This window comes from Podarcis bocagei (assembly GCF_964188305.1).
Source record: "Podarcis bocagei genome assembly, chromosome: 2".
NCBI classification, from domain to species: domain Eukaryota; kingdom Metazoa; phylum Chordata; class Lepidosauria; order Squamata; family Lacertidae; genus Podarcis; species Podarcis bocagei.
This window is the reverse complement of record NC_138126.1, coordinates 57,108,533-57,131,959: the sequence shown is the minus strand read 5'-3', so window position 1 is coordinate 57,131,959 and position 23,427 is coordinate 57,108,533. Positions and strand designations below refer to the sequence as shown.

General features: G+C 44.8%; 1 protein-coding gene across 4 annotated transcripts in view; it reads left to right on the top strand.

Moving 5' to 3' along the window:
* POC1A (POC1 centriolar protein A) overlaps positions 1-1,842 on the top strand; it is a 30,576-nt gene extending 28,734 nt beyond the window's left edge. For all 4 annotated transcript variants that reach the window (XM_081185019.1, XM_081185018.1, XM_081185020.1 and 1 more), the window contains one exon: positions 1,545-1,842. In XM_081185019.1, coding sequence (XP_081041145.1) covers positions 1,545-1,643 — 99 coding nt within the window. In that variant the 3' untranslated portion in view covers positions 1,644-1,842. The remainder of the gene's footprint in view (positions 1-1,544) is intronic.
* The last annotated feature ends 21,585 nt before the right edge of the window (positions 1,843-23,427 follow it).

The window sequence follows — 23,427 nt, the reverse complement described above, 5'->3', positions numbered from 1 at the left end:
GCAAAATATTCTTCCCCCAGGCTTTGCAACACACAATGAAGTAGCAGTTTGCTATCTATTGAAGGGTGACAGCAGCCAGTTTTAGGTTGTATATGACTGGTGATTCTTTGGCTTCTAATACTTTCACTGTATAGAGATACCTGTAAAAACCAGTTGTCAGTGTGCTGTGACCAAGAAACGGACCCAGGGAATGGCTAGGTAGATCTGGGTTGATTCTCACTTGCTGCCATTCTTCTGCTTTAAGTCTATGTGGGGCACACTTAAGAGGAGGCAAGCTCTCCTGTCAATCCAAGCACTAGGATTGCTGGCAAGCAAGACCCAAGGCTAGCTAGCCCTATTACCACCCCAAGGTTGTCTCTCAGTGTTTAATAATTTCTTTTAATTTTTTTAAATTACTCTTGCTTTTCTGTCATATAACTGAATTGCTAGCATTCATTCCTATGGGACAGATTAGAGCACCACATGGAATGATGCAGGGGGAGGAAGAACCTGCCAGTCACTCCTGATGTGGCTGGAGTGGCCTCCACTGATGGTGAGCCCGTGAAAAGGGAGCCCACCTTCCTTCCCAGGTCACTCAGTAATCACAGGGTTCTCTCCTCACCCCACCCTGGCCAAAGAAACTACCTCCCCATGCCAGACAAAAATCCAAGATTTGACAGCTCAGTTGGTAGAGCATGAGGCTCTGAATCTCAGGGTCGTGGGTTCAAGCCCCACGTTAGGCAAAAGGTTCCTGCATTGCAGGGGGTTGGACTAGATGTCCCTAATGGTCCCTTCCAACTCTAGGAGGTCTAGGATTCCATGAAAGGGCGTGACCTTTCATCCTAGGAAACACAGTTCCTGATTGGGGAATGGGGGTATATCTGTTGTTGGCTTTGTCGTCTTGAGGGCTGGAGGCTATATTTGCTTGGGGAACGAGGACACCAGCTGTGTTTTCACCTCTCGCTGTGCCTGATGCAGCAATGTAAATTAATGGGAGGGTACAGGTTGGGTGTGTGGTGGGGGAATTCTCCCCGCCTTCCCTATGGCTCAGACCCAGTGGTCCTTTAGTTAGTGTACAGTAAAAGCCAGACATTCTTTCACACAGTGACTTTTTTCAGCAGGACAATATTATGGCAAATCCTTTTAATTAAGGTTATTTTTCTCGGTCGGGAATTAATTGTGGCATGAAATAGTGGAGAGAAGCAGGGAAATGATCTGCAGGGAAATAATTCCCTCCCCCTGATCACCCCCCAAAAAAGTCTGCGTCTAAAATCGAAAATAACAAGCTGCTTTGCTCCCATGTTGTGCCAGCATCCTACATCTCAAAAGTAGGCATTTTAAGTTCCGTTGTAACTTTGTGTGATTGTTATTATTCTCTTTGGAAGGCTGTTTGGTAAGGCAGCAAAACAGTCCGCAATGCATAAATAGAAGATGTGCTACACACCCTGATCCTGGGCATATTTGCTCAGAGGGAAGTCCCACCGAGTTCAGCTTTGTCCCAGGTGGTAGGTTTGCATGCTAAGGTTTTCCAACACCTTTCAGCTGTTGCCTTTCTCCTTTCGCAGACTGTTTCCATTCTAGAACAAAGATTAACATTAACTGAAGACAAGCTGAAGGAGTGCCTTGAGAATCAACAGAAGATTGCTCAAAGTAAATCCAACTGAGTTTGCTGGGGAACTGACGGCAGCCAGCATTGTGAGTGTGTGTGTGTGCGCGCACACACACGCGAGCACATTCTCAGCATATATTGTGTGACTGATTTGTAAAGTGAAAACATTTCCTATTTTATTAGAATGAATTGTACAGCTTAATAGTGTCTGTAAATATATACTTTTTTTCATATTAAACTTTCTTACTAACGACGGTCATTTGTGATGCTTGGCTTTACTACCCTGATTCGCATTTCCAGGTGTTGAGGAGTTGTTCACTTTTAAAGTAACACTGGCTTTGCTTCTCAGAGCAGCTCTGTTAAGAATTAAGGCAGCCTCATTTTGGAAATGACAAGCTTCTGGAACCTTTGTCGTAGACTTCTTGAAATAGTGTGTGTGTGTGTGCGCGTGCATTGAGAACAGTGTGGGAGTTTCCCTTCAGACACAGATTTCCCAAAGCACTAGAGGAAGAGGAGGAAGAGGACTCCGCTCCAAATGTTCTGCAAGCATTTCAAGCAGAAATATGACTCACTTCTGGGAGATACTGCTAAAAAGCTTCCTCTTAAAATTTGAATGTTACCTGCACAAAGCAGTCCTGCTATGTAGGATCTTTATACATCTCTTACAGTTCATTGAAGCAGAAAATAACACATGAAGCACTCAGAGTCAGATCCAGAATGGTTTCCATTTTTTTTGAACATTAGCTAAGTAATGTCAGATGCCTTGTCTATTTTTCTACATGTGTATTTGTGTAGTCCGTGCCAGCTTTGCATGCATGTTCATGATCATAGATTTCTTTTGCCATGAGTATACTTATATTCCTGGTGGATAATTCCCCCCCCCCATCACCTTTGCATACATTGGAACTGTGGCGTGGGAGACCTTGCAGTGCAGCTTTTTCACATAGTGCAAGGATGACACAAAAAGCCCTGATTCGTGTGAAAGGAGTCCCAAGACATGGCTCCCTGCCAGATTATTGTCGCCCCTCCTAGAAGTTGGGGCAAAGCTGGCATAGGAAGGAGCCTGATGGTGAATTTCATTCATGTGATCCTAGGTGTCTGATGGTTACCTAAGCAGAATAGGAAGGGACCAGTCAGCGGTTTCACTGTTACTATAAAGGTAATCTATGTAGGGTTATATGCTCCTCATCTTAGCTTTGGGACCTTTAAGTGTTGCCGGTTTCAAAGACTGACCTGCACTGATTTTGCTCATTTTATCCCAACCCCCACCTGATCTTGTGGATAGAAAATCTCCCACTCCCACTCTTTATATATTCTAGAACCATATCTCTTCTCCGCACCCCTTTCCATGGAAGCATGTATCGGTCTGTGTTTTGCTGAAACCTTCAAAGTTGGACCTTACCATTTCCACGTGGGAGGATTTTTTTAAAAATCCAATTCCATTAAAAAAAAAACAACCCACACCCCCTTTCATTAGACTGTATTCCCACCATCTCAGAAAGTCTGTTAAGAAACTACAGGTTATTTTGCTTCCTGGCTTGAAATAAAAAAGGGGAGGGAGAAGATTTGTTCCCTGCTTGGTTTTTGAAAGCCATTGTTGTGTTGTTTTGGAAACACTTTACCCAGGGGTTTCTTGCCCATTACGGGAAGCGGGTCAAGGAGGAAGCAGGGGTGGTTTGGAACTGCATGAGTTCCAGATGTGAGAATAACTTGGCATCTTCCCATGGCAAATGCTTTTTGTCTTCTGTACGTTTATAACGATGATGGGGAAAGGGCTCGAGTGAGTTAGGCTTTCTCCTTCGCCATTTGCATAATGTGCAAAAAGCCGCCTTAGTTGCAGGAGTGGTTTTTGCAACTTTCCCTCTGGAGTTCCCTGTATGGAAACACCTTTTTGCAATGCAGTCCTGTGTGCATGGGATCCTTGTTTAGTAGGGGAAAGAGAGAGCAAGTATGTACTGCAGCAGAACTTTTAAACAGAATGTTCTTATCCAGGGGAGCTATAAATACACCCTCACTCCTTGTATTTAGCTCTTCTTCCTGACAATGAAACATCTGTTGTGATCATCTCGCAGAAAACGGCTGGTGCAGGAAGCAGTGGAATAGATGGTTGAGGGGGTGTATGTTGCAAGTTCCAGGGTTAAACGTTCCAAGAGTTGAGAGCGAATCGTTTAAGGGAATTGCTCTGGGTGGCTGGTCTGGGAGGAGCTGACAAAGGGTTAAGAATCTGCGAGGCAATCACTAAGCCAAGTTCCTAAAAAAAGCAGTTTAATATGTTGCTATTAGGTTTGCCAAACATATGACCTCACTAAAATTTTAGTAACAGCTCTTTTTATTCAGATTGGTCCCCGGGGAAGCTACATATGCCAGAGGGCTGAAGCAAAGGGAATTTTTGGCTGTTACGGGCATGGAACATGTTAAAACATACTCTGACACTGTGAAAAATAGCAGTCTCTAAGCAATGCCCCTTTTTCTTCCTGTCTGGGAGTTTAAATTAAAGCAACATCACTGTTAATTCATAATTATGTTGGAAGAAAGGTGCAGCACTATGAGAGTGACTGTAGGGCTATATATAGGTCAGCTGTCCAGCACAAATTGGCTTCTTTCACAGTGACTATGTTTGTTAAGACCAATCCTAACCCCACTTAAGTGGGAGGAAGCCCACTGAATCCGAAAGGACTTTTGAGTGGCCAGGGATAGGTCTGCAGCCTGAGTCTGTAAAACGTACCCATAGTTTTTAATATTGATAGTTGTACATATTATTTTTGCTTTTAATTAAATGGCACGAACGTTTTTTATCATGTTTTATTCACTGACATGATTTCATTCACAACTGATTACAAGATAGCGGAGCTTTCCCAGGCTATTCTGAAAATCCAGCATATAGGAAGCTTTCTCCTATTTTTCAAAAGTATCAAATAATGTTTGTGGGTTAGGCACACATGTTCTGTGACTCCTACCTTGTCAACGGATCATTCAGTTTTGTTTATAGCGGACAGCATTGGGGAAGCAGGCGAGCATGAATTCAATTCTTCTGTAACTTATACTGAGCACACACTACCCCCCCTTTTTGACAATTTTGTTGAAGGTTTCTAACATATTAAGCACTAGAATCCAAACACATTTATGAAAAGATAATAAAAAAGAATATATTGAAAAAGAATACAGAAAAATAAAATATAGAATACTCATAATCCTTGCAAAACACAATTATAGAGAAAAAAGAAGAGGGGAAAAATAACTAAAAAGACCCTTTATCACATTTATAGCATATATATCATATCATTTATCCGCACATAGAAAGGGTACAACTTGTAGATCTAGGTCAGGCTTCCTCAACCTTGGCCCTCCAGATGTTTTGAGACTACAATTCCCATCATCCCTGACCACTGGTCCTGCTAGCTAGGGATCATGGGAGTTGTAGGCCGAGGTTGAGGAAGCCTGATCTTGGTAGCTGCTCTATAACAGTTATTCATGGATGTGACCAGAGGGGCCACCACAAGTATCTCCTGGGAGTGGGGCTTGGGATACGATGTACCTGCTGTTGAACTGATTGGGAACTGACCATAGTGCTATCAAATTCAAATGCAAGTGTGCGATGGCCAAGAAAATCTGTCACATTCAGTTTTTATTTCAGAACAGGGAACTGGAGGAGATTGGCAAAAAGGCAATTGGAAGGGAAAGTCAAGAGAGTCAAATCTCTCCAGAATTCTTGGGGGTTCCTCAAAACCACAATAGTAGAAGTGTAGCTAGAATGTATATTGTATTTTGGGAAAGTTGCTTCCAGGGGCAAGATGACGTCAGCATGGTTTCCTGAGTGGAGTCAAGAAAAACTGAATGATAAGGCTCCCTTTAGAAAATGGAATTATTGTCCAAATGAGGATAAAAAAGAGCACAAACTTTAGTAAAAGAAGAATACAAAACAGTGTGCAAAAAATAAATAAAAAATAATACTATCAGGACCAAATTCCTAAAACAAAGCCCAACAGCGAACAATTCTTTAAATACATTAGTTACAGGCCCTCAGCTTAGGAAGGTTATATAGACCTTTGAACAACAAGGGAGTCAAAGGTGGGCTAATGGAGGGAAAGGAAATAGCAGAGAAGGTGAATGAATTATTTGCACCGATCCTCACAGAAAAATATAAAGCACTCCTTGTGCCCGAACTGTCTCAAGAAGGGAATCTGAGGAACTGAGGCAAAAAGCGATGACAGGCAACCAAGTTCCAGGCCTTACTGCTAAATGAAAAACTGACAAATTGCCAGATGCAGATGGCATCCACCTGACCATTCTTTTAAGAACTTGAATGTGAAATTGCTCATCTAAAATAGCTACATATTGGAGGACTGGAGAATGGCCAATGTAACAGTTCTTAAAAGGGGATCTTGAAATTATAGACTGGTTATTAAGTCTATTCTGGTTGGGGGTAAGCAGTGACAATACTAAATTGTTTAGGGGCATTTTCATTTATTTATTTTTAAAGGGAATTGTGAAAAGCTTGAAAAATCTAAACTGGGTGAATGGGCATCAAAATGGCAAATGCAATTTAATGTAAGTGTAAAGTGTTTCACATTAGGGTAAATCCCAATTTCACAAATATGCTAAAAGGGTCTGAACAGGCAATGAATGACCACAAATGAGATCTTGGGCTCATGGTGGATTGCTAGATGAAGATGTCAGCCCAGTGTGCAGCAGCTGTGCAAAGGGTGAATTCCATGTTGCTGTTTTTTATTAGTTATTAAATTTGTATACCACCCTTCATGCGGAGATCACAGCAGTCGACAACATAAAAACGCAAAAGGAGAACACAAAATGCATACTAAAACAAGAGCAAGAACAAGCCAACTCTACAAACATAGGACATCATTAAGCCTGTCACGCCTTTGATGGGGACAGAGTGAGTGCTCCAGCAGCTGCCATTGATAAATCCTTGGCTGCCTACACATTCTTTGGGAACGCTGTCACATATAAATGTACTTACTACATGAGTTGGCCCATTCACACTTAGCAGCATGCCAGTAATCGGCTCCTGCAGGCGTACTACTAGCCTGCTTAACGGTACATGGGAATGGGAGAAGCCTCAGTGGTGGGCCCAGCGTGGGGTAAAGATTCGGAGTGTTGCTGCTGACCCTGATGTCTACCATGTCTGTTTTCTTCCTAAATCTTGGTTTTGATCTGTGGTTTCTAATCCTGGGTGAGGATATTCCCTCCTTTCTGCCTCCCTGGACTCTCTCACCCTGACATTTTCATCTGAGAAAATGAATTGGCCTCAATGCATCTTCTAGGGCCCACATACGCGACTGCTGTTGCAATACCCTATTTTGTTTCCAAAGCTAATAATTATCTTCCAACGCCTGCATCCATCTCGGGGGTGGAGAGGTATTGCTTTAAATCATTCTTAATTGTACCATGCTGCCTGCATCCACCTCACTTTCCTCTTCCTCCTTTTCAATTCAGCCAGGAACCATCAGCATCGTCCCCACCCCCACAATGGGTCACAGGAGCAGACCTGCCTGCAAAAAAAGGGTTAATGTAATACTTTTGCCGTGCGGGTTGTTTGGACGGAGTTCAGCATTGCTTCACTTCCCTTTTACACTCCCTCTGTGAGTATTTTCTTAACAGCTGTCTGGGATCTGTTCCATTCAGACTTCCCCTAGTGTGGGCCTAAGAAAACATGCAGTCTGCAACTCTCAGTAAAGTTTCCATTGTCGCACCCTTTACTGGAAAGACAGAGAAGCGTACTGCACAGGGCTTAAGTTTGAACATACAGTGCAACGTTTAATATCCTTTTTTAAAGGATTAATGGAAGAGGATAATCCCATCACGGTCTAATGCGATGATGACAAACCTGTGACCCTCCAGAACAGGGTGGTCCAGAGCATGGCCTGAGGGCTGCATGTGGCCCTCAACACCTTTTTTGCTGCCCTCAGCAACATTTGACACTCCCCACCCCCAACCGCAGCCCTCACCCTGCCTTTCCAAAGCAAGGCGCTGGGCTTTGGGAAGCAGGCATGAGGGCTTTGGCGGGTCCTAGGCTAGTCCTTCCTCCTTCCTAAAGCCTAGTTAGCTCTTTCCTAGCTTTGGGAAGGAGGTGGGAGGGCTCTAGGACCCTGCCAGAGCTTTGCGCCTCCTTCCCCAAGCCCCGTGCTTTGCTTAGCCACTTTGGGAAGACAGCATGAGGGTGTTCAATTTTGGCCTCACTCCCCACCACCCTGCATGGCAAGGCAGTGAGCAGCCCGTGGGTTCTTTGTCAAAGTACTCTTGGTTTGCAAAGTTGGGCCGCCCTGCTGCAGATGTTATTGGACTAGCTAGCATGGCCAATAAAAGGTAAAGAAAGGTAAAGGACCCCTGGACTGTTAAGTCCAGTCAAAGGCGACTCTGGGGTTGTGGTGCTCATCTCGCTTTCAGGCTGAGGGAGCCAGCATTTGTCCACAGACAGATTTCTGGATCATGTGGCCAGCATGACTAAACTGCTTCTGGTACAACGGAACACTGTGACGGAAACCAGAGTGCATGGAAACGCTGTTTACCTTCCCGCCGCAGCGGTAGCTATTTATCTACTTGCACTAGCGTGCTTTCGAACTGCTAGGTAGGCAGGAGCTGGGACAGAGCAACGGGAGCTCACCTCATTGTGCGGATTCAAACTGCCAACCTTCTGATCGGCAAGCCCAAGAGACTCAGTAGTTTAGACCACAGCGCCACCCGCATCCCCAATGGCCAATAGTCTGCAGTGATGGGAGTTATTGTCCAGTGACATCTGAAGGGCCACAGGTTCTCCAGTCCTGTTCTAACACTATATATCTAAGAACCTCTACAATCCTTGAACATCCTCAGCACTCTGGTGGGTGTAACTGAAACTCCTTCTGAAATGCACTTAGAATAAGGCAGTAGATGAGGCTTTGAGTATGAAGTAGAATTGCTACCATTGCTACCATTATTCCACCAGAAAGTGTTTGCCTTTTTAATAGTAAACAACTGCAGGGCATGCAGAAAGTCAGTGGGCTTCCCCAATATTGCATTTGCAGGCCAGGAAGCTGAACCAGTTGAGTACTGTATTTTTTGCTCTATAAGGCTCACTCTTTCCCTCCTAAAAAGTAAGGGGAAATGTGTGTGCGTCTTATGGAGCGAATGCAGGCTGCGCAGCTATCCCAGAAGCCAGAACAGCAAGAGGGATCGCTGCTTTCGCTGTGCAGCGATCCCTCTTGCTGTTCTGGCTTCTGGGATTCAGAATTTTTTTTTCTTGTTTTCCTCCTCCAAAAACTAGGTGCGTCTTATGGTCTAGTGTGTCTTATAGAGCAAAAATACGGTATTTGCTGTTGTGTCGGTGCCCCAAGGGTACAGAATTCCTCCTAATGCCATGTCTTTACCTCCTTTTGTGGTTTTGAGTAGGCCACTGTTTTTTCCTGATCTCCAAAATGACAAGAGTTGTCTCTTGGTGAGGTTGGAAAAAGTAGCTATAAATCCATTTGCAGAATTAATGAGCTTTAGAAATCATTTTTTTCAAAATCGCCTGCATTCAGATGTGGGGTTTAATGTGTTAGCGTTAGTGGTTATAATGCTAGTGTTTCATAGAATCATAGAGTTGGAAGAGACCACAAGGGCCATCGAGTCCAACCCCCTGCCAAGCAGGAAACACCATCAGAGCACTCCTGACATATGGTTGTCAAGCCTCTGCTTAAAGACCTCCAAAGTAGGAGACTCCACCACACTCCTTGGCAGCAAATCCCACTGTCGAACAGCTCTTACTGTCAGGAAGCTCTTCCTAATGTTTAGGTGGAATCTTCTTTCTTGTAGTTCGGATCCATTGCTCCGGGTCCGCTTCTCTGGAGCAGCAGAAAACAACCTTTCTCCCTCCTCTATATGACATCCTTTTATATATTTGAACATGGCTCTCATATCACCCCTTAACCTCCTCTTCTCCAGGCTAAACATGCCCAGCTCCCTTAGCTGTTCCTCATAAGGCATCGTTTCCAGGCCTTTGACCATTTTGGTTGCCCTCCTCTGGACATGTTCCAGTTTGTCAGTGTCCTTCTTGAACTGTGGTGCCCAGAACTGGACACAGTACTCCAGGTGAGGTCTGACCAGAGCAGAATACAGTGGCACTATTACTTCCCTTGAGCTAGATGCTATACTCCTATTGATGTAGCCCAGAATTGCATTGGCTTTTTTAGCTGCCGCGTCACACTGTTGGCTCATGTCAAGTTTGTGGTCAACCAAGACTCCTAGATCCTTTTCACATGTACTGCTCTCAAGCCAGGTGTCACCCATCTTATATTTGTGCCTCTCATTTTTTTTGCCCAAGTGCAATACTTTACATTTCTCCCTGTTAAAGTTCATCTCGTTTGTTTTGGCCCAGTTCTCTAATCTGTCAAGGTCGTTTTGAAGTGTGATCCTGTCCTCTGGGGTGTTAGCCACCCCTCCCAATTTGGTGTCATCTGCAAATTTGATCAGGATGCCCTTGAGTCCATCATCCAAGTCGTTGGTAAAGATGTTGAATAAGACCGGGCCCAAGACAGAACTCTGTGGCACCCCACTAGTCACTCTTCTCCAGGATGAAGAGGAACCATTGATGAGCACCCTTTGGGTTCGGTCAGTCAGCCAGTTACAAATCCACTGAGTGGTAGCATAGTCAAGACCGCATTTTACCAGCTTCTTTACAAGAATATCATGGGGCACCTTGTCAAATGCCTTGCTGAAATCAAGGTAGGCTACATCCACTGCGTTCCCTTCATCTACCAGGCTTGTAATTCTGTCAAAAAATGAGATCAGGTTAGTCTGACATGACTTATTTTTCAGAAATCCATGCTGACTATTGGTAATCACAGCATTCCTTTCTAGGTGCTCACAGACTGTTTGCTTAATGATCTGCTCCAGAATCTTCCCTGGTATTGATGTCAGACTGACTGGGCGATAATTATTTGGGTCCTCTCTTTCCCCCTTTTTGAAAATAGGGACAACATTTGCACTCCTCCAGTCTGCCGGGACTTCGCCTGTTCTCCAGGAATTCTCAAAGATGACTGCCAGTGGTTCTGAGATCACACCTGCCAGTTCTTTTAATACTCTTGGATGCAGTTCGTCTGACCCTGGAGACTTGAATACATCTAAACTAGCCAAGTATTCTTGTACTATCTCCTTAGTTATTCTGGGCTGTGTTTCCTCTGCTGAATCATTTGCTCCAAATTCTTCAGGTCGGGCATTGTTTTCTTTATTGGAGAAGACTGAGGCAAAGAAGGCATTGAGGAGTTCAGCCCTTTCTGTGTCCCCTGTTTGCATTTCACCATCTTCTCCTCTGAGTGACCCCACTGTTTCTTTGTTCTTCCTTTTGCTACGGACATACCCATAAAAGCCTTTTTTGTTGCTTTTAACCTCTCTAGCAAGCCTGAGTTCATTCTGTGCTTTAGCTTTTCTGACTTTGTGTCTACATGTGCTGGCTATTTGTTTGTTCCTCTTTGGTGGTTTCCCCCCTTTTCCATTTTTTGTACACATCCTTTTTTTAATCTTAACTCAGTTAAAAGTTCTTTAGGTAGCCACCCTGGCTTCTTTAGGCACCTTTAGTGTTTCTAGCCTGACTTCTAATATTCCTTTTATACTGTTGTGTTATGCAACGGTGGAATTTTAAAAATCAAAATACTGCCATCTTGGGCTAAATTTTAAATGGTGGGAAGGAACTGTGTGCCAGGATACCATCCCAAACGTCATCACATCAACAGTGGTGGTGTGATCCTGAGAACCATGGGAAAATTACAATGCAGAACTCCCATGATTTTCTTTGTTAAAGGATCTGCAAGCAGATTTCTTTCTGCAAACAACATGGAAACGAGTGCTAAACTTCTGCTTGGTTCAGCTGGATTTCCAGAAATGGCTTTCACGTCGTGTGAAATATCACATAAAATGTGAAAATTAACAAGTAAGAAAACTCATTGAAATTGAGAAAAAGAACAACCTGTCTTTGAAGCGGGTAATGTGAGCTCACCTTCTGTGCCATCTAATTGAAGAAATGTGTGCTTTTTCTGAAGGACCTTGTCTATTAGCAGACCAAATTGGGGATTCAGCTGTAGCTAATCTGTAGCACACCAGGCACCAGGTGCAGGCACCAGGCACCAGGAGGCTGTGGTATACCTGAACAGGTTCAGGAGGGTACCAGGGCATCTCTGTGGCAGAGAGTGTGACCTGCATTCTTAGTGGCCATTTCTGTGGCCTGCTGCTGCCTTCTTTCCAGAAAAGCAAACTAGTTTTGAGGCAAAATGGTATCAACACAGCTGCACAGGAAAGTGCTTGAGGGACAGTTTCATACTTTTGATGTGACATGCTCAACGCTTGCCAAAAAAAGTTGGCCGCTATGTTGCCTTCAGTCATTCACGAGAAGAAGCAAAGCCACTTCTCCTCCTAAAACCGATGTAAGCTGTTTCCAAAACAGTACATTTGCGCAAGGACATGCCCCGTTTTTGCCTTTTAGGTATAACCCTAAAGTACACATCCTTGAAAGTTAAGTTCTATTTATAGCATTAATGCAGAACAGACATTTTCTTGTGCCTCTCCTTATCTGTAGTAAATACTGATGGGTGAAGTAATATATTTCCCTGCATAAAAAAGAAACTTGAGTCTGCAGAGCTGAGCCAAGCACAACAGTGGCTGACAGATTGCTCAAATTCAGGTTCATGAGAGGAAAAGTTGAGAAGGCTCGATGGCCACTCGTAACTGATGTTTGATGGAGCCTCGCTGACCAATTACCCAGTAAGAACAAAAAGAGGCCTGCTGGATTAGGCCAAAGTTGGTGTAGTTCAGCGTCCCAATTCTCACAATGGTCAACAAGATGCCTCTGAGAAGCAGGATATGAGCATAATAATAACCCTCTCCCTCAGTTGCCTCGCAGCAACTAATATACAGAGACATGGTGCCTCTGAACCCAGAGGTTTCATACAGCTATTGCAAGTGTTGCCATTGATAGCTTGATCCTCTACGTGTTATGTGAACTTCAGGGCTGAATTGGAGAGACTTGTCCGGAAGGTCACCAAGCCAGCCAAAGGTCCCAGACAGATGGAAATGGATAAAGCTCGATAGACCAGCTCCAGACCATTCATTTATCTCCAGTTCAGGGAATGGCAGTAAGCAAAATTCAGAACATTAATTTCCCTCTGTGCTATTCTGTTTGTGGGTATTTAGGTCTGAAAATCACCAGCCTGCAATTTGCCAAGCATCTGTCAGTAAAATAGGGGGGAGGGGGCGTGATTTGTGCTATATAAACACCAGCATGCAGAAGCCATTATGTGCTTAGAGTACTAATCTATTACTGTCACTCTACGTGGTGCTTTTCAATGTAATTTAAGAGAAAAGGGGCCAGGTACCTGTCCTGAGGACCTTATGATCTAAACCGCCAGAAGTCTCTTTTCCCGTTATATGGGGTAAAACATCATGCCACATTTTTTTCTTTTCTGTTTAACAAATAATATGCTTTTTTAAAAAACTGCTACAGAATTTACCAATCAGTTTGTCTCCATGCAAGGAACTCTAATATCTATTACATTTGTTCTTTTCATGTACTTGTTAAAAGACTTGAAGTACATAAATCTGTCCACTTTGGTTTCTCGTTATTCCATTCTTACGTTCTGTTCATCACACTTCTCTACCAACTTGCAACTTTTTAAAAAACAAAAACAAAATCCTTATAAAAATTGGTTGACATTGTAAAGTGCTGCTCTAATATACCGTACACATTTCTGAATGTGCATTTGCCTTGAATAATGCATTTTAATATGCTATTTTCACCAATATATGCATTTTTATGCTGACATCCACTAAATACATGCATTTTTTTCAATAGATACATTTAGTGGAGAACTGTATTGCAAAATTTAAGTTAGGTCTTCTGTCCACCAGCTTATCATGTGTAGGCTGGCAATCAGATGTCAATGCCATTCAAAGCAACCATTTTAGCTCTAAGCAGATAGCTGTGCTGGCATTTCTGCTTTCCTGATAGAAAGATCTACCCTCTCATCCCCCTCCCCACTCTGTGCAATGTTCCATCCCCCACACCCCTGAGCAAATTTTTTTTGGTGGAGGGGCACAGGGGAAGAGAGAAGGGGGAAACCCTGTTGCACCAGCAAAAGCCATTGTCTGGCTTCTGCCCAAGGAACTGCTTGGTTTAATCTGGACCTTGATCTCTGGTTATGCCCATCTATTCATTCTGAGATGAGGATGGTAAAGAATAATGCATACAATTCATATGTGAAGAAGAAGAAGAAGAAGAAGAAGAAGAAGAAGAAGAAGAAGAAGAAGAAGAAGAAGAAGAAGAAGCCGTTTGCCATTGCCTTCAGTAGGATTTTGGGATTCAGCTGTCCTTTACTGCCTCTCTTGTTTCAGTCTGAAAAGGAAGGCTTCTACAAAGGATAGAAGTTTATAACCTAAACTGATGGAACACTGGCATGAAAACGCCACGCGTTGTTCTTTTTTAGATTTAAAGGAACGATCTGCTAATATGTCAAAAGTGCTAAAAAACAGACTAGGCTGAGAAAATTCTGCTTCCAACAGATATGTACTGTGCTTTCACTTTTCATCTTTTACTGCCGAAAAGCAGTTTGGGACCTGTAAGCAGAACAGTGTTTGCCTTAACGGTTTGGATAGCATCTGACACGATCTCTCAGTCAGCTGCTTTTATAAGATTATTTTGATATGGACCTATTTTGGGGACAGCCAGTGATTGCAGATAACCCAAGCGATTTGGATAGTAATAATAAAGTTTTGGACAATGGGTACTCTCTTTGTGCTACAGTTGCATGTCAAGGGGCCCTCTGAGACAGAGCAGGCGCAACACAAACACTGTGGTCCGCAGACATGACACAGACTTCACCCACTTCACAAACTTTACCCGCAAACTACAGGTTCAGCTGTAGCCTCCAGCGAGATCCCCCCGTAGAACATAGAAACTACCATGCTCTCTCTTTTATTTCTTTATTTGCCTTTATATCTTGCTTTCGACACTCAAGGCAATCTATTCACTACGGTTTTGGATCCCATGTATGTACTGAAAGGAAGAGCAGCAAGCATCAACTTCTGGGGGAAAGGTATGCTGTTGCTATCCTCAGGTCATTTATGGAAGTCTCTCAGGCAGCCTCTTGAAAACAGATGCATTCCTTTCCCCTGTGTTATTTCCACGGTCATAGGAGGATGCTAGATGGACCACTGGTCTACCTAGCTTTGCATTGCCTACACCATGGATGGGAGATCCTTTCATATGTTTCTGGATGACATCTCTCATCACCTCTGATCATCAGCCATGCTGTAATGGGAACTGGAGTCCGGCAAAACTAGAGTTTGCCCTCCCTGGTTTCCAGCCCTGATAGGCAGGATCTCTTTGGGGTTTAATGCAGAACTTTCCCATTTCTCCCAGGGACCCTCTGCATGCAAAGCAGCCGTTTCCTCAATTCCGATTCACCTGGAGCCACAGCTTAAAAGGAATATTATTAGGTGCCCCTTTGAAGTCTGTTTGTGGACTGTGCTTGTGTTGGGAGAAAGACTGCAGTTCCAAGCTGTCCTGCTAGACTCATTTTATTCATTTAGAGCATTTGGCCCCTGCATTGGCAGTACCCAGGGGTGTCAACTTAAGAGGGTGATTCAGGGGACAGGGGCAATATTGCACACATGATATCAGGATGTTGGGAGGACCTGGGGGCGGAGCCGAACACGGCAGTTGCATGGCTTTAATGGTTAGTGGCTCCTCCTCCTCTTGGTGCAGCTCTGACCCTCTTTCCCCTCTGCGGCAGCAGCAGCAGGAAGAAGAACATCCACACTTTTCAGACAATGGGGGCCCCCTCAAAATGGCTCATTCCCCTGGAGCTAGCACCCCTGACAGTAGGTAAAGTCCAGTCAAAGGCGACTATGGGGTTGCGGCGCTCATCTCACTTTCAGGTCGAGGGAGCCGGCGTTTGTCCACAGACAGCTTTCCAGGTCATGTGGCCAGCAGGACTAAACTGCTTCTGGTGCAACAGAACACCGTGACAGAAACCAGGGCACATGGAAATGGCGTTTACCTATTTACCTACTTGCACTGGCATGCTTTCAAACTGCTAGGTTGGCAGGAGCTGGGACAGAGCATAGGAGCTCACTCCATCATGGGGATTCGAACCACCAACCTTCTGATCGGCAAGCCCAAGAGACTCAGTAGTTTAGAGCACAGTGCCACCCACTGTACAAGGCTTGAAATCCCTTCCTGCTCAACATGGTAGGTGAGGACTGCAGTCATAGTTTGACTTCCCGTCCCCTCCAATGTCGGTAATTGTGCGATGAAATGTCGAAGAACAATAGGGACAAGTGAGGCATATTCTGTCTGGAACAAGAGGTGGGGATGTTTAACAGCGTGTGTGTCGTGTTAAACGATTCCAAGCAATTAGCAGGCCAACCTGAACTCCCACAGCAACTGTTCGCATTAGATTGTTAAGGACTACAGGAGACTTAGCAACCTCTCCCCTCCCCTCTTGTCTTTATTTGGAAACATGGGCTGCACAGCCCATTAAACCTGCTGCTACTTTATGTAAGTGAAACCTCCACAATTAGAAGTTGGGGCGGGGGAATGGACCTGGATCTAGAAACCTTCAGGGTTTGGATATTGATTTAATTCAGTTGATTTAAGAAGCCAGTTACGGAAATCGCTTTGCTTAAGAATCCATTTAATGGGAGGCTTTTTAAAAGACACCACTTCAAGCATCCTATGGGAGATATCATTTGACTGTACACTGATGTTGGGTTTTCTTTCAGTGTGTAATTTAACAGGCTTGATAGACCATAAACAGCAGCCTACTCCATAGGGGCAAAATTACTCAAGCAAGCAGAGTCATCGCTCTTCCTATAGGGAAACTTAAGAACTATCTTCATGCAGGGACTGGAGAGAAATCACTCCCTAAACCAAAACATAATTTGTCAGTTTACATATTCATTCATTAATTAATTAATTCATTCATTCATTTAGAGCATTTATATCCCTCTCTTCATACAACCTATTTAGGTTGTATACAACTTATTAAGACAGTCCCTGCTCACCTAGTTAAAAAGAATAAGAAAAAAAGACACACACAAAGGAAAAAGGACAGGAAGGGAAGAGGAAAAAGGCAAACTCAGGCACTAATTCTAAAACAGTAGTTCATATAATGATTGCATATGTTATAGTTCCATGATATTTAACATTTATCTCAGGGTGGTTTACAATAAGAATGAAATGCTGCAATAGAGTATGGTACGAAATACAGGTAACACACAACTTATGTGCATTTAACTTGTGCACATTCAGCTTTACACACTTGGTAATAATAATAATAATAATAATAATAATAATAATAATAATAATAAGAAGAAGAAGAAGAAGAAGAAGAAGAAGAAGAAGGCAGGTGTCTGGCAAAAAATACTTTGACAATCCCACCTGCCATTGAACCCAGCATGTATTGACTATATGTGATTTTGGCTTTGTGGACTAACCCTGGAATGTAACTCTTGCATAAGTTGAGAGCTGCCTGTAATACAAAGTACAAACTCTGTGACAAAAGGCAGCAGAATGAGTTGCATGTACAATGGAAGAGCCAATGTTTAAATCATGTGCAGACCATAAACAGAAACCTTAAGTCTTCAGGAAGTATCATTTCACAATCATTTAAGAAGCACAGAGAGTATATAGAAACTGAATTCATGCAGAGGAAGGGAGAAAGAATGGGAACGGCATGAGAAAGTGGTGACACACCTGACAAGGGTCTCGGATAAATAACGTTGGCCAGTGCTTGAGGTGACGAACTAAGTGCCAGTCTTCCCCAACAGAGGCAGTCACTGACTCTGTTGCTGCTCCCACAAAACAACTCATAAATTCGTTTCCAATTCCATCACTCCACGTAGCTCTACAGGGTCACAGGTGTAACACAACACATTAGCTTTCTCTGGCAAGTCTGTTCAGGAAAACGTCTGTCCTGACTGCAAGAGTAGAAACCTCATTCTCAGGGAAATTCCTTCCATACCACTAATTACGGCACCATGCAACTTAATTCAGGAAAGTTATGGAAATTCCAGCTTTGTCAGTAGCTGATGAAACTTAATTCCAAGGGCAATTTCTGGCCTGTTGGTAACAGCAGCTCTGTGCAGCCTGACTCCAACAGTTATGGGATATGCAGGCCTGTCAGTAATAGCTGCACCATTCAGCCTGCAAATACAAAATGTATTGCCAATCTGTCAAACACCAGCAATGATGACAAGTCATTCCCATAATCGGTCATCACTAGACAAGATGGCCCATCTCCTTCTACTGAAGGAAAAAGGCAATTATGGGAAGCTGCTCAAGAATATTAATGAAAAAGTATTGTTACTGGATTCCCCCTGGCCATCTCCTCAAAACAGGTGCCAACATGTTGAAATTCAATATATAACTGATATTTGTCTATTCCACAGCAGGAACATATTTGCAGCTAGAGTTTAGGGAAGCTTTTAATGTTTAATAGACTATTGTATTTTAATATTCTGTTGGAAGCTGCCCAGAGTGGCTGGGGCGGGGTATTAATAATAATAATAATAATAATAATAATAATAATAATAATAATAATTATTATTATTATTATTATTATTACACTTTGTGGATTATTCACTTTTCAAGGTGGTGCAATTTACTGCACAAAACTGATCTTTGCAAAACATTGCTTAGTATGTGTTGTTTCTGAAATGCAATTATGTCTATATGTACTTCTAGATATGTACTTTTATTTTGCTTATACAAACCTATGTCTCTGATTCCAGAGGTACAATCACCCCTCAGAAGGGGAGGTTCTCTTTGCGCTTGAGAAATTGAATGTGTCTGTACTTAATCAGATACAACACTTCTGTTTTCAGGGTTACCTCCTCGAAGGGAAAAGAAGACCCAAAGTTTTGAGTTCCCTGAAAGGCAGAATAGGGAACATCCCTATGAAATGGTTTCATGAGCTTCCACAAAAGCTTGTCAGTCACACAAATATCAAAGTGAATTCCTTTTGCTTCATGAGGAATTGAAAAGAAATGTCAGAAGGACAGTTTCAGAGCCAACCTCCCCCGCCCCAATCTCAGAAGAGAAACATTTGAAGGACTTCCTTTTGCTCTGTAGGTGTAGCAATGCAATGTCAGAACAAACTGTTGGAAGTGCTTAGCAGTCACAAAGTTAAGATTAATATTTGTGGCAGTTGCTTCACTTCTGGTTAAGGGTGCATGAGTATGTAAGAATTCTAATGCATCAGAAAATGATTTTTGAGTTGATTTCGCGCTAATAATAAAAAATGGAGTGATAAACTGGATAGGAATAGCCATTAGTGTTCTCCGTTATGGGAGGAAGGTCTGCAGCTCAGTGGTAGAACATCTGCTTTGCATATAGAAAGTTCCTGATTCAATTCCTGGCATCTGCAGTTGGAGCTTGGAATGTCCCTCAACCGAAACCAGGACAGCCATTGCCAGTCAGTTAAGGCAACATTTTACTGGATGAACCAAAGGCTGCTTCCTGTTGTAACGTTCCTCTGTTGGAGTAACCAATTCCAGTGACGCATTCCCAACACAGAACTGCAAATTAAATGCATGTAATATATATATATATATATATATATATATATATATATATATATAGGTTTTGGTGTCTTCGGGTGTCTTCCCGTGTAAGAGTTGGGGTGTCTAGGCGACGTTTCGACGAGGTCTCACTCGTCATCTTCAGGCTGGTGCTTTCGGCTTCTTGTTACTAGAACAGAGCAGGATCTCAGTGTTTGAGTTCCTATAAATACTGTTGAGGGGGTGTGGTGTATAGCCTCCAACGTTCTGGGCAGATAGGAAGTTCCTAGGTTAATGTGCCTTTTCTTCTTTTGTTCATTAATTACTTGAGGGATATCTTGAGTGATTACTTGAGTGATATTACTTGAGTACCACTCAAGTAATCACTCAAGATATCCCTCAAGTAATTAATGAACAAAAGAAGAAAAGGCACATTAACCTAGGAACTTCCTATCTGCCCAGAACGTTGGAGGCTATACACCACACCCCCTCAACAGTATTTATAGGAACTCAAACACTGAGATCCTGCTCTGTTCTAGTAACAAGAAGCCGAAAGCACCAGCCTGAAGATGACGAGTGAGACCTCGTCGAAACGTCGCCTAGACACCCCAACTCTTACACGGGAAGACACCCGAAGACACCAAAACCTACATCCCTGTACCCGTGAAAATCTACGAAAGCATATATATATATATATATATATATATATATATATGGCAAAGCAGTTGTCTGTACCAACCATGCCATCACCACTACACTGGCCAACCAGTCATCCTATGCGTGTTCAGACTGGAAAGAGAGTGGAGAACACACAGCTGGAAGAATTAAAAAATGGCATTTAAAACCACAGATATATCCCCCAGCAACCCTGGAAATACTATGAGCCCCCCCCCCCCATCAGGGATTGTGTTGGTGATAATGCCCAAATTATCCATATGGAGACAGCCAACCAGTGCAAGTTGAGTCAGGGTTGTGTTTGGCATTTCAGCAGCATGCAGGGAACACAGAGAAAGCAGGCACCAGCTAGAGGTGCCCAGCCAAGCAAGCTCCCTGACACTGCCTGTTAAAGCAGGCCTAGCAAATATGCTGGTCAATGGGAGGCAAATGCTTTGTGTGGGATCTGGGACTACGGTGAAGTTCTGCTTCTCATGGGGACACATGGCCGTGGTTTGGAGGAGTGTTGGATTTAGCTGTGCTCCTCCCCTGTGTTGTTGTTGTTGTTTAGTCATTTAGCCGTGTCTGACTCTTCGTGACCCCATGGACCAGAGCACGCCAGGCACTCCTGTCTTCCACTGCCTCCCGCAGTTTGGTCAAACTCATTTGGTCAAACTCCCCTGTGTAGAGGTGGCCAAACTACCCATTTTAGTTCCTCTCAGTTTGTCCTTTTTCCAACCTCAAGTTCAGCCCTCCACATTTCCACATCAGTGTGTGATTTTTTTTTATAAGTCCTCATGAAAATTTGCTCACATTTTAGAGCACATTTCTTGTAATACTTTGTGCACAATTTTGCGTAATATACATATTTTTAGAAGGTAATTTCCCCTAAAAGAAGGCATTTTTTTCATGCTGTCAGGGGTTCAGAAGCAGAGACGCAGAGAAGGGAGGAGACAGAGAGCGAGGGGGAGGAATACGAAGGAAAGATGAGTGGGGATGACGAACCGAGATCGCCGAGCTTATCCAGTGAGTCCGAGGATTCCCAGAAGGGAGCGCCAGCAGTCAGAGCAAGGGGGGAAAGCAGGGGGACACCCCAGGAAGAAGGGTCCAGAGAGGAATCAGAGAGCAGCAGTTGGAGATCGGGACCCACGTACCCAGACGGGAACAGCGGGGAGAAAGGGGACCAGATATCGGGTTCCGGAGGCTTTCAGAAGGAGGGAGGGCATGAGTCAGGAGTAGTCACGCCCACCTCGGGGAGCGACGAAACGATCAAGAGGAAGGTTGAGAGTTGGGCGCGCGCGCCAAGTTCAAATGTAGCGGAAGCTGGCGCAGTAAGCAGCCCAGAGAGTGAACCAGGTCCCAAAGCCCGCCGCAAGGAGGCGGAAGGGTCAGGGGGGGTCCGCGTCAGAAGAGAGTAGGAAAAAGGAGACCCCGGGGGGCAGAAGGACCCAGAGACGGAGGGAAAGGCGCAGGAGGTGGAGCAAGGCTAGGGTATTAAGCTGGTGTGCTAGAGGCGGAGACTCAGACGGGTCTTCGCCGGTCTGACCTAGAAGAAGTAGGGCTGCATATTGCAGTTTGGAAATGGAAGCTGTAATCCAATAAAGACTCTTTTAACCTGAACGCTGGCTAACGTGGTCCTATGTGAGCTGGGACTGAGTGGCAGCCCTGACAGTAAGACCCGTCTCTTTTAAGCTTCGGACACCTGATACCTCGCAGCGGAGGCAGAAGCAGCGAGAGGAGGAAATTGGTGTTTGGGAGCGAGCTCACAACGGTTGGCAGAGATGACGGAAGCAGAGAAAATTTCAGCGCTGCAACAGGCAGTGACCCAATTGAACGCGGAGGTACAGGCATCCAAGAAAAGGGAGGAGGATGCGGCAGCCGCCTACAGAGATCTCCACGCCAGGTTTGAAGCATTGGTTAAGCATGGGCAGCCAGGACCCAGACCGGAGGGGGTTGGGTTGGCACGGAGAGCAGGAGGGCTTGTGGCTCACTTCGATGGGAATTTACAACAGTACCCCAATTTTCGAGCAGACGTAATGTGCGCACTGCAACTGCTGGCGAAAGACTTTAGGGATGAGGAAGAGAAAGTGGGGTTTATACTATCCCATTTGCATGGGGATGCTAAAGCGTGGCTACGCAATTTGTGGAGGGATAAAGATCCGGCGCTTCAGAATGCAGATGCCTTTATCAGAGCGATGGATGCGTGCTTTTTATCTACCATTGACGTGGATCTTGCCCGACGGGAGATTCATGGACTGAAACAAGGGAGGGCGAGCGTACGCCAGTATCACGCCCGCTTTTTTGCGCTGGTCAGTGCCTTGGAATGGGACCGGGATTCGCCTCCAGTCAGAGACCTCTTCTGGGAGGGATTAAGCAGTGCTGTTAAAGACGAAATTGCGAGGGGGGAGAGGCCCCGGAGCACGCAGGAGGTGGTCCAAAGGGCGCTGACTGTGGGGGTGAGGCTGGAAGAACGTCCGTGGTGCAGAGACGAAGGACGTGGAGGGCGCGAAGCAGCGAGAAGTTTCTCTTTCGTTCCCAGGGACGCTACGCGTGCGCAATCTACACCTCCGCCAGGAGGGGGAGTGGAACCTATGGAGGTGGGAGGAGCCAGGGCTCAGTCAGCTACCAGAGCCCCTGCACCGGCGGCAGTCAAGACTAAACCTCCTAGAGGGACCAGGAAGTGTTATATATGCGACAGCTCTCAACACTTGGCGAAAGAGTGTCCTCAGAGGAGCTCCAAGCACACTGCAGCCTCCGCAACGGTGAAAGCGGCCACGCAACACAGCGAACACCAGCAGGGAAACGACGATGTCTGGCTGGAGACAGAGGCACTGGGGCCCAGCCAGACGCATCACTGAAGCAGTCCCCAGCGATCTTGCAACCCACAGACCCCCTCCCACCCAAACCAGTAGTGCAACTCACAGCATCTCTCCAGCTGCCCGATGGCGTCACTATCGAAGTCCCGCTTTCTGTGGATTCTGGAAGCAACGCAGACTTTATAGCACAGGATTTTGTGGAGCAGCACGCTATACAGCTATTACCGGCCACTCTGCCCCTGCAAGTCGTCACAGTGGATGGCAGAGAGTTGCTGGGGGGGCAGGTGGTGAAGCAAACGCCGCCAATGGTGATGCGCCTTGGCAACCACAGGGAAGTCATCAGTTTTAACGTCACACGACTGTCGGACACACCAATTGTGTTGGGCATGAGTTGGCTGGACAGGCACAGTCCGACACTGGCTTGGTACCAGCGACAGCTGATCTTCGGCTCCTCTTACTGCGCAGAACACTGCATCCTGCCCGGACAGGAGGGAGAGGAGGAGGAATCACAACTGCAGTTGGGAACGTTGCAAGCAGTCCCCCACAAATACGCAGACTTTCTGGAGGTCTTCTGCGAGAAGGAGGCCGACAAGTTACCACCGCACAGGCAATATGACTGCAAGATTGACCTCCTACCAGGGGCGACGCTACCGAAGGGGAGGCTGTATTCCATGTCTGAGGATGAACTACAGGAACTCAAACAGTTCATAGATCACAATTTGGAGCGCGGTTTCATCCGGGAGTCCAGGGCAGTAGGGGGCAGTCCTGTTTTCTTTGTGAAGAAGAAGGACACGCCCCAAAAGAGGCTGGTGGTGGATTTTCGCCTCTTGAACAAGATGACCA